The 12,377-nt window shown below is 37.7% G+C and overlaps 1 protein-coding gene across 8 annotated transcripts in view; it reads right to left on the bottom strand.

The window, feature by feature from the left end:
- Positions 1-12,377, bottom strand: part of RALYL (RALY RNA binding protein like) — a 712,252-nt gene that overhangs the window by 96,241 nt on the left and 603,634 nt on the right. For all 8 annotated transcript variants that reach the window (XM_086695612.1, XM_086695606.1, XM_086695607.1 and 5 more), the window contains one exon: positions 1,656-1,703. In XM_086695612.1, the coding sequence (XP_086551738.1) occupies positions 1,656-1,703 (48 nt within the window). The remainder of the gene's footprint in view (positions 1-1,655; positions 1,704-12,377) is intronic.

The raw sequence follows: 12,377 nt of genomic DNA on the forward strand, positions 1-12,377 counted from the left end.
GAAAAGAGCCGTGTGGCTAGAGCAAAAAGAACAAGGCGCTCCCTTCACCAAGGGATGGTGAAATTTCTTCCCTATTTAAAATGTCCATTACAAACTCTTATTCTAAATGCAAAACTATTTTGCATTTTTATACCTTGGGATTTTTTGTTATTTTGTTTGACTAGAACTTACAATTAACAGCTTAAAAGATATTTACCTCGTTTGTGTGTGTGTGTGTGGTCTAACGACCTATGTACAGTCGGCCCTTGCTCTGTGTATCTCTGAATTTCCATGACCAATATTTAGTTAAATAACACCAGTCTCCACATAGCACAAATCAAATTTCAGTTACCACAGTATACTAACTGTGAGTAATTTCATACAGTCTGAACTTTGCTGCTAGTTTTTCAGTCCACAAATCGCTGTAAATAACAGATGTGCATCACGATCAGTGATCAGTTACATCACTTCATTCAAAGTCCGTCTGGTTGTGGTGCATCTGTTATTCACTTCACACACAGACAGTAACCGTGTAGTTGTATCGTCTCCTTGTTGCCCGTGACAAACCCATGTGGCACTTGACAAAAACGGACACTCCAAAGAGGAAATTGGTCAACAGAGATGAAAGTGCAGCAAAGAACAGAGGAAGGATAGCACTGGAAATGAAATAAAATTAGGTGTAATGGAGAAGTCGAGGAGGAATAGCTGAGTGAGGATTGCTGACACTCTTCTATTGGAGAGACTCTAGATATCGAGCCTGGGGACCTTATTAAAGCAAACATATTGACATAAATGAGGAAAATTGTTGTCAAGTGGTAAAAAGGGATGAGGATGTCCCAGAAGAAGTGACACTCGCAAAAGAACTACACACTGAAGAACTCTCAGAGATGCTTCACAATACTGTTACACTGCTGACATTGGTCCAGCCTGAGAAAAGAATATGACAACTCACCAAGGCACAAGAGGTGTGCTAGTTCCGTGCTGTAAGTTGTACGAGAAAGCAAGCACGGTTCAAACTACTTTTGACAGGTCTTTTTTACAAAGAAGTAAAACACGTTAATTCTCATTTTTTACTGTTTTATAGTGCACTTAAAGCTATTTTACTGTGTTTCCCTATTATTTATAACCAACAGTAGGAGAGTCTGTAATGTTTTTACATTTTTAGACCTCATGGAAAATTCTGTTTTTTTCCACTGATTATTAACATCACTTGGTATGGTTTCCTTTATGGTCCAACACTACTATGCAGAGCAAGAACTGTCTGGTGTTTAATTGAATCTAACCAATACAGCATTGCAATGTGTCAGATGAAAGCAGATGTATTTTGGAAGGTTGGAGTCATTTTCTGAGTTTACCAAACTCTCAGTCCTGAAGAATTCTAAGTCAACAAAAGAACCGGAAAACAGTATTGGTTAATTAAATTTTTTGGAATATTATTCAAATATTCAATAACTGAATTTTAGGCTTAAGAACCTCTGAAGTCCTAAAAGTCCAAGATGCACTAGGCTTCAGTAAGCACAATGAAAATAGGAAAATCTGCCTATATTATACTTTTTGGGACTTAAAAGAATTTTCTTTATTTCAAATATCAGTCAAGAATATCTAGGAATGAAATGTGCAAAACAGTTAAAAGATCATTTAAACCAAGAGGAAACAAGAATGAAAAATTTACATACCGATTGTAGAAATCTTCTCTGTAGTAATCATAGTCAAAGACATAACCACTAAGGAGGGAAACAAAAAATTAGTTGACACTTGCTCAACCACACTCATTCTGGCATAAAGTTATGAGGTTATTACTAGAAACTTGTTACTTTTTAAATACTTAGTTCTCAATGTAATTATGTTTCCAAAGAGTTTTACAAGACAATGTCCAATTGGATACAGTGCCATGTCAAATTATTGTATGTCTGGCAATACAAAGACTAACAATGGTATGCATGGTTTGGGATGGAAGATGAGAGCAGGTAGCAAAACAAAATTTGTTAATATTTGTAATTAAATATGAATGAAGGCCTTTTTCCAGACCAGATACAACATAGTTATCATTTTCTTCCTAAGGTATGTACAAAAGAGGCTAAACAATGAAAGGCTTAATGACTCACTGACTATAAGAATGCTAAGTAGAAATGTCGTTTTTTAGAAATTTAGTATTTTTCATCCTATTTTTATTTAAAAAATTTTTAATTTCTTATTTTTTTTTGAGAGAGGACAAGTATGCATAGGGGAAGGGCTGGGGAGAGGGGGAGAGAGAATTGTAAGCAGGCTCCATTCCCAGCCCTGAGCCTGATGGGGGCTCCACGGGACCTCCACAATGACAACGATGTGGGTTCCATGCAGGGTTCAAGGTGAGGCTAGACTTGGGGCTCAATCTCATGACCATGAGATAATGGCCTGAGCTGAAACCAAGAGTAGAACGCTAAACTGACAAGCCACCCATGTGCCCTTTTATTTTCACTCTAAAAACCTACGATTCAATCTACAGAGAAGAAAATCCACCTTGGCTGAATCTTGCCAACAATACCTTAATATTTTAGAATACTTAAGTAGCAATAAGTATATTTCAGTGAAAAGATTAAGTTTCTTAAAGGAATACATCATAAAACTGCTCTAATCTACTTATATAAGTGTTGGAATTTACAAAGCCCTTTATATGCATTATTTTCTTTAATTTTAGTACTCAGAACAACTCGGTTGGATACTGTAACTAGAAGAAGCTAAGGTGCAAAGGACCTAAGTGACTTGCTCAAATTCTTTTTGCTAGTGAGTGACGGAGCTGAGACTGGAGAAGGCTCCTGAATCCATGTCTGAAGCATTTTTCCATCTCACTGTACAACCCTCCCCCACCTGCAAGAAATTTAAACTCATGATGAATGAAGTATCTATACTATAAGGGAATGATAATTTTTAACATTTATTTATTAAATTTTTATTGGCATGAAACATACATAACAAAATTTACCATTCTGACCATTTTAAGTATATGATTCAGTGACATTAAGTACATTCACAATGTTGTTTAAAGATCACACAATCCATTTCCAGGAATTTTTCATTATCCCCAAAATTCTGTACCCATTGAGCATTCTGTCGCTCCCCATAGCCCAGTCCCCTCAACCTCTGGTAATCTCATCCTACTTTCTGTCTCTGAATTTGCCTCTTTTAAGTACCTCATATAAGTGGAATCATACAATATCTGTCCTTCTTAGCCTGTTTTTTTCAGTTAGCATATTATTTTCAAGGTTTATCCCTATTGTACCACACATGAGAATTTCAATCATTTTTTTTTAAGTTTATTTATTTATGTTGAGAGAGACAGACAGACAGCACAAGCAGGAGTGGGGCAAAGAGAGAGGGAGATAGAGGATCTGAAGTGGGCTCGGTGCTGAGAGCAGAGAGTCCGATGCAAGACTCGAACTCATGAACCGCGAGATCATGACCTGAGCCAAAGTCAGACACTTGACTGAGCTGCCCAGGCACAAGAATTTCATTCCTTTTTATCACTGAATAATATAATACTGTGTGTACACACACACACATCACTTTTTGTTTACTCATCTGTTGATAGACATTTGAGGGGTTTCCACCTCTTGGCTGTTGTGAATAGGGTAGTATGAACACTTTGTGCAAGCAGTTGTTAGAGTCCCTACTTTCATCCCTTTGGGATATATATAACTAGACTGGAATTGTTGGATCATAAAGTAATTTTATGTTTAACTTTCTGAGGAGCTACCATGAGACAGGCAAGTAATTTTATATTCCCCAATTGATCCATTTAACAATCCTTTATTTTGTAACTACTTTTTTTTAATCAGGAAAATTGAAAGAACGTATTAAGAAGCACTTGTTATTCCTGGTTTTAGAGATAAAGGTGTTTATATCTTTTTACACTCACTGCATAGCGGGGAAAAGCTGGATATAGCATACCAGGCCTATTAGAGTTAGTTCTGCCTCTAACACTGTCTAATGGAACATGGTGAGTTTGAACTCAAGTTCTGAAACGCAAAGTGCAGATGTACTCTCAGTGAGTGTCTGGATGGAGGGCGATGGTCAGGCCAATGCTGCTGCATTGTTATGCAAAACAAGGAGGTCGTGGAGACTATTGTCTAAAGAGAAAAATAGCCACTTTCGTCTGACAGTCACAGATTGTTAAGGTAGTAGTGCTTTATGCTTCAGTTTGTTTTGCTGATTTTGCTGGTGTAGACACAACTATGATGTTAAGAGATTTTAAAGACCACCTATTGGCTACCACCAATCCCGACCGTGTAAAGTTCACCTCAAAACCTTTCTGATACAGCAGTGCATATGCCTCTTTCACTGCAATTTACTCGCTTCTGTGGAAACAAGGCATATGATGACGCTGGATCCAAACATGTGTCTGGAAATCTCAAAGTTTAAAGTTATGCTACTTCGACTCACATTTGTCATGAGTAACCATCATATTTTCTTATGTTTATTTTTAAGAATATCTTGGTAGATCTGTAGTACTTACTCATCTTGTAACTGGAAGTTTGTATTCTTTGATTAATATCTTTCCATTTCCTCTACCCACCCCCAACCCCCCAGTCTCTGGTAACCACCATTCTACTCTGTTTCTATGAGTTAGGCTTTTTCAGATTCCACATGTAAGTAGTATTACACACTATCCTTCTATGGCTGATTTATGTCACTTTGCATAATGCCCTCAAGGCCCATCCATGTTGTCTTCAAATGGCAGGATTTCCTTCTTTCTTATTGTTGAACACACACACACACACACACACACACACACACACACACACACACACACACTACACCTTCTTTATTCATTTTTCTGTTGATGGACACATAAGAACTAACTAGTAATTGGGTGCCTGGGTGGCTCAGTCGTTAAGTATCTGACTTCAGTTCACGTGATGATTTCATGGTTCGTAAGTTCAAGTCCCACATCAGGTGAGCTCAATCCCCGCCTCAGATGAGCTTAAGCCCCACTTTGGGTAAAAAAAAAAATCCATGAGCCCTGCTTCGGGCGAGCCCTTCTTCTCAGTCTCTCTCCCTCTCTCTCTCTCTCTCTCTGCCCCTCAGTCACTTGCGCCCTATCTCTCTCTCTCTCTCTCTCTCAAAAAAAAAAAAAAAAGGAGCTAGTAATTGTGTGATGTGATGGAGAAGTTGGCTAATGCTTGGTGGTAATCATTTTGCAATATATTAAGTGTATCCAATCAACACATTGTGTATACCTTAAACTTGCACAACATTATATGTCAATTATATTTCAATAAAGCTGGGAAAAAAGGAATATGCTGGTAGAATACAAATGTATGCATAAAAGCATTTGTGTTTATATAACACAAATGTGTTTATATATTGTGTTTATATAACACAAATGAGGTTCCCAACAGCCAAAGCACAGAAAAAAAGATTATCATTTTAAGAGACTTATCTAGATTTTGTTTAGAAACACAGCATCTGGAGAAGAAAACATTCTACTTATTGAAGCCTTATTCTTTGTATTTTAACATACATAATGTTATTTAATCTTAACAACAATCTATAAGATGTAGAGTATTATTCCAGTTTTACAGGACGCTGAGGTCTAAAGAATATACATATATATATATATATATATATATTTTTTTTAATATGAAATTTATTGTCAAATTGGTTTACATACAACACCCAGTGCTCATCCCAACAGGTGCCCTCCTCAGTGCCCATCACCCGCCCTCCCCTCCCACCCATCCCCCATCAACCCTCAGTTTGTTCTCCGTTTTTAAGAGTCTCTTATGGTTTGGCTCCCTCACTCTCTAACCTTGTTTGTTTCCTTCCCTACCCCATGGTCTTCTGTTAAGTTTCTCAGGATCCACATAGGAGTGAAAACATATGGCATCTGTCTTTCTCTGTATGACTTATTTCACTTAGCATCACACTCTCCAGTTCCATCCACGTTGCTACAAAAGGCCATATTTCATAGAGAATATTAAATACCCTAGATAACACAGGTCAAGTATTCTAGTAAAGCATATTCATTCATGTGCTCATTTATCAAAATTTGATTAAGGACATGTGTGTCAGGAACTGTACTTGGCACTTAGGTTTAGAAGCAAACGGGTCACCTGTGTGGCTCAGTCAGTTAAGCGTCCGACTTCAGCTCAGGTCATGATGTCACGGTTCATGAGTTCAAACCCTGCATCGGGCTCTGTGCTGACAGCTCAGATTTTAGAGCCTGTTTTAGATTCTGTGTCTCCCTCTCTCTCTGCTTCTCTCCCTCTCTCTCAAAAATAAAAAATAAACATTTGAAAAAAGAGAAGCAAGGTAGGAGCCTAACTTTGGTAAGCGCCAATTAGCAAACACAGATGACTTTATGATATTGATCCATCTCCCTTCTATTGCCACTAGCTCACCCTGCATCTCACAAACTCCCCTGCATCGTGTTTCAGCAGAACTGAGTTCAACCTCTGTCCTCTAGAGAGCCCTGAATACAGTCTTTCTGTGCCTGTCTAATTTGTGTGTTGCATTTTTTTTCTTTGACAGTGGTGGCGACAGATAAAGAAAACCATTTTACATTGGAAATACTCGGAAGTAAATGAATGGGATAGAGAAAGACAGAAGGGGAGAACTATTTAAAGAGATGAATCAAGCCTGGCCTCTCTGAGGGGGTGATATACAACTGGAGGCTTGAAGGATGAGAAAGGTCCTATGAAGAGCCAGGAGAGAAAAGGGACAGAGCGAACAGAAGGCACAAAAGGTACAGGTCAGGAAAAACCCTGATGGACTCAATGAAGCCAGAGGGTCAGTCCAGGGCTACTGTTATTACTCAGACAAGAACAGACAGTGTCCTCAGCAACACTGCAGCAGAAAACAGGGAGAGGGGTCAACAGGTTCAGGACACGTTTTGGAGGCAGACTCAAGTGGATTTCTCACTGAGTCAGTGTCAGAAACTGGGCAGACTCTGTTATCCTTTCTCAACCTGGGAAAGATTGGGAGGAAGAGGTTCTAGAGGAAAATCTTGAGTTCAGTTTTGGACAAGATAGCATTTGGATGCTTCTGATTCAATCAAGAAACACTTTCATGGGTGATTGATGAGTCTTACTGAGGTGAACCCCAAAGAGAGGGCTTGCTGGGAAAGTGAGTCCAGGAGTTATGAGCATGCTGATGGCAATAAGGCCATTAAAAAGGTGAGATCTTCAGGAATGAGCATAGAGAGAGAGGAAATGGAGGTCGGTCTTGGGGATCGTAGAATTGTAGAGGTCAGGGAAGAGGAGTAAAAGCAAAATAGTTTGGTCAGATGTTGACAGGAGACAGAGTTTGAAACTATGAAAGCTCTGAGTCTGGGCCCCAGCTTGCCACTGACTTTGTATGACATTTGTGCTAGTTTGCTAGGGTGGCCATAACAAAACACCACACACTAGGAGGCTTAAAGAACAAAAATTTATTTTCTCACAATTCTGGGGGCTAGGAATTCAAGGTCAAGGTGTTAACAGGTTTGATTTCTTCTGAGGCCCCTTTAAAAAAATTTTTTTTTACGTTTGTTTATTTTTGAAAGAGAGAGACAGAGAAACAGAGCACGAGTGGGGGGTGGGGGAGAGCAGGGAGAGACAGACTCCGAAGCAGGCTCTAGGCTCTGAGCTATCAGCACAGAGCCCGACATGGGGCTCAAACTCACGGACCAGGAGATCATGACCTGAGCTGAAGTTGGACACTTAACTGACTGAGACACCAGGCACCCCAAGACCACTTTTTTTTTTTAAAGTTTATGTATTTTGAGAGAGAGAGAGAGAGAGAGAGAGAGAGAGAGAGAGAGAGAGAGAGAGTGAACTGGGGAGGGACAGAGAGAAAAGGAGAGAGATGGGGGTAGGAGGGGCAGAAAGAAAGGGAGGAGAGAATCCTACGAATGCTCCCCACACTGCCAGTGGAGAGCCCAATTCATGAATCTTGACATCATGACCTGAGCTGAGATCAAGAATCGGAAGCTTAATCTGAGCCACCAAAGCCCCTCATGAGGCCACTTTCTTTACTTGGCAGATGGCTACCTTCTTGTCTCCGCATGTGGTCGTCCCTCTGTCTGTGTTGTCTGAGTCCTAATTTCTTCTTCTTATAAGAATACCTGTCATATTGGATTAAGGTCCACCAATATGACCTCATTTTAACTTTATCACTTCTTTAAAGACTACCTCCCAATATAGTCACATTTTGAGGAACTGTGGATTAGGGTTTCAACAGGTGAATTTTGGGGGAATGAATTAGCTCATAGCAACACTGAACAATCTATTTAATCTTTGCAAACTGCAACTGCAAAATGGAGTAGCACAGTTTCTAGTGACAATTTTTAATCATTTTTCATAGAGCTGATATTTAAACCCAGGTTTATCTGAATCGGAAGTTGGTGATTTTTCTTATTGTGTCATGTTGCATTAGATATTTGTTAACTTAATAAACTTAATAATGGTAATGCTTTAGCATATATAACTATTTATCTTCAGATGTTCAAGAGAGCATTTTAAAGATTTATGAACATGATGATGAGAACACTTAAAGATATACAAATTCATCTTAATTTTTATATATGTCTCCTCTCTCTTTTTAAACTCCCCAAGTGCCAACTATGACATATGGACCAATTAATAAATATGCTATTAATGGGGATGACAATGATGATTCCACTCATGTGTCTCATACCATTAGGAAATACTTCAATAATTTAACAGCCTTCTGGAAGTTTAAAAATGCATGAGAAAAAAGAAATCATTTTTATTTTTCTTAGCTGCTGCTTAAATTATCTTGTCCAATCTGCTTATTTTTTGTTCATTCCTGACTGCTAAGACATATTTGCAAGAACAAGTGGTAGCTGAGCATCCTGACTGTTTGATCTCCAAGTCCCACCGTCTGCCATCAGGAACTCAATTTTACCTGTCAAAGTTCAAAATGAAATGAAATGCACAAACAGACCTGTCTTGGTAATCATGACAAGCCTGTTTTTGTCTTAATGGTTTGGGCTTTTAGCAGAAATGTCATGGCTGTAGTCGGTTCAGGTCATAGGCTGCAAAATCAAGCTGGCTTTCCAAGGAAGAAAAAGAGATGCAAAGAGGTGAAAAGAGATAACCACAGGGCAAGTCTGATTTGTGACAATTATGCTTCCCCAGTTTTCCTGCCACTAGCTCCTTATATTTTCTTTCCCCTTCCCCAGCTTTGTCTCTCTTAAAAATCCCTTCCTTTTCTTTCTGTGTGAAACTCTATTTGAAATTAGTTGTCAAAAAATGGCATTTCCAGAAGTCATGTTCAGGTTTTTAAGGTGTTTTATGTATTCTAGGATTTTATTGCCGGGAAAGACTTGTCTTTCAAGTTAAAAAAAGATAGTCTTTCCTTTCCTCATAAATGGTTATGTTCATGAGATAATTTTCTTTTCTCTCCCTTTTCCCTTTTTTTTTTTCTGTTTTTTGTTTGTTTGTTTTTGTTTTTAAAGATAGAAATTTTGCAACTTGCATTGTAGTAGCTTTGTATGACAATCTGGTTCTTAGTCCACTGAAAACAAAATGGTCATAAATTACATGTTTTAGGCAGTTTCTAAGAAGGAACTAAGTCAAGGAAGTGTCAAGGCTTCTGTTGTTTAAAGGCGTGGTCACTGGCAAGGGGTAGGTACTTGACTTTTAAAAAAGTGAAACAACAGTTTTGAATATTTCACACAAATAAATAGTGCATATTTTAAAATTTTTAAATCTGGTACACTTCTATGACTTTTATCCTACTTTTCATTGTGTACCTTTGTTCTACCTGCTCAGATTCCCTCAAAACTTAATGAGAAACTGGAATTAGTAATTGTTTAGAGTTGCACACTCACAATCTTTATTTTATTACTGAAGATTAAATGACACCAAATAGCTTCCCTGAAATTTAATTTAAACTTTTTCATTTATAGAAGAAGAAATCACAACTCATTAGGATTTGCAATATATGAGATCAATTTTATCTAATCCCTTTAAATTCATAAAACCAGCTTCCTCTGACTAGACTAATACACAAAAGTATTTCTTTTTATTTTCCATTGCAGAACTTCATTAAAATATAATCTGAAGAAAATGAATAAACTTCCTAGCACAAGGAGGGAGCTTTTTAATGGTTTCATTACAGACATCCTGCCAATAGTAACTACTACTGGAACCTTCTCAATTGCTATATCTGGCTTCCCAAATTAAATGGAATAATCAATTGCTGAGTATTTTAAGTCAGGCACGATATTGGGAGTTGTGAATAAGAATATCTGCAGAACATGGCTTCTAACTTCAAGGAATGTCAATCTAAGTGTAAGGGATTAGACAAATATACATATGAATATAATTTAAGCAGAATTTGAAAAAAATGCCAAAATAGAGATTAAAACTTCTATGAAGCTTATAGACAGAAGAAATAGGATGTGGTTGGTGGGACACAGATATCAAGCAAGGCTTTAGAAAAAGATGGCATTTGAATTGGTCTTTGTAAAGGTTAGGAATTTGACAAGTGAATGTTCAAAAGGAGGCCATTCCAGAAGGTCAAGAATTGGTGGTAGGAAAACATGGAATAAGTTTGTAAAACAGTGTGTTTTTTATTACTCTATGTCATCAGCACAACTTTTCTTCAGAGTACCTGTGGAAGTCATCAATGCAGAGGTCATGATGTAGGCTAACTGACTGAATTTCCGGAGCATACTTCTCCATGGTTAAGATTGTTGGTATAAGTATCCTCAGAGGTACCTATAGGATCCTATTTCTAACTTGTCATCAAATCTGGTGTAGGTTTCCAAATGCCAGAGAATATACAGTTGAACAGATTTATAAACTTTGTCAAGATAATATGTATGTGGCCAAAAATCTGTCTATTTTCTTTTAGGGAATACACAAAAATTTAATTTTACTTTGGAGTGTGTGTGTGTGTGTGTGTGTAATGGATAGACACACACACATACATTAAAAATTCAAAAACAGTGAAAGAAGCTACTTAGTCTAAGTTTCAATGACAAAATACTTGATTTACTACCAAGGACTCTGGAATTGAGGGAGGAGGTGAGTGGGAACCTAAAGAATTGTGACACATTCATTGAGTTCCTTAATTGGGGATCAGACCTAGGAGCTTAGCAAGATGCAGTAACTAAGAAATTGAAAAGATTAAAACAATCCAGCCAGCTCAGGTATGAGTTCTGGTCTTTTAGACAATGGAGTCAAGCTCCTGTTTCACACACTTAATGGATAATTACTTTGATTAAAGCAGGTGAAGAGAGTGCATTCTGGGAACAAGAGAGAAAAAGGAGGGGAAAAAGAATTATTTTTCTGTGTTTTGGCTGAGTTAACACAGGGATTGGGATTTTGGAAGTATCTTCCTGAATGGGGTGTGCTTGCTGCTTTTTCTCTATGCCTGGTTCTGCTTACACATGAAATTCCAAAATTGTGTTTAGTTTTTGCTTTTGTATTCTGGTCTAGAATAAATGAAAAGAAAATTATTCTTTTTAATTAATAATTACTTGATAAAGCTATAATGAAATGAAAATTTACTTTTTTGCAAACAGCATGACATACCTGGTAAGAGAGCTATAACCGTGAAGGCAAGAGAATGAAGAATCTAGCTATTGACAAGGTCTGGCCTACAGATAAATAGTCTTGCCTGGACCACTGAAATGATCTCCAAACTGGTATTTCTGGTCCCAAGGATATCTACATCTCTGCCCATGATATACACTGCTAGTGACTTGAAAGCAACCTTTTTACAAAATATCAAAAATAAAGCAACAACAAAAGCTCTTCAATTATTCCCCGTGGCCTACAAGGTAATGTTCAGACTCTTTAGTATTCAGTGTTCTCTGAAACACGGATCCTTCTTCAATATTCTCCAATAATTCATTCAACTACTCTTTCGACCATTCAGCATTTCTCAACACGTACTCTTGTGGCAGAGAAACATTCCTTGTGGCCATAGGGAGACATTCTCGTGTCTCTACACAGTCTTCTGTATTATCCCAACTGGTTGCTCAACAGTTTCCAATTACAGGCTTTTGCTCAAACTCTCCATCTGTCAACATGTTATATCTTCTTTCAGTTGAATATTATCCATTCTTAAAGGCCAAACTCAAGCCCCACATCTTCCCCAAGTATAAAGTCTGTGGGGTTACACTGAATTCCATGTATTGTGCTATTCCTTGATTATACTCTTTTTGAATTGACACTTAATTCTTGCTTGTCAGCTCTCTGCTTTTACTGTCACTTAGCTAATCTATATAGATTTATTTCTGTTAGCCTTTCCCTTCACAAACCAATCTCTTTATTCCATTCATCATTCTTGTCTTCCTTCTTTGAACTTAATCTAATTTGTTTTAATTTCTTGACATGGAAGTTTCCAGAGTAAAATATTCCAGGTGGATTCATGTCAAAATCCTGTAGAGTATTATCTATCTC

This window comes from Puma concolor, chromosome F2, assembly GCF_028749965.1.
Source record: "Puma concolor isolate L17-30 chromosome F2, mPumCon1.1.hap2, whole genome shotgun sequence".
NCBI lineage: Eukaryota > Metazoa > Chordata > Mammalia > Carnivora > Felidae > Puma > Puma concolor.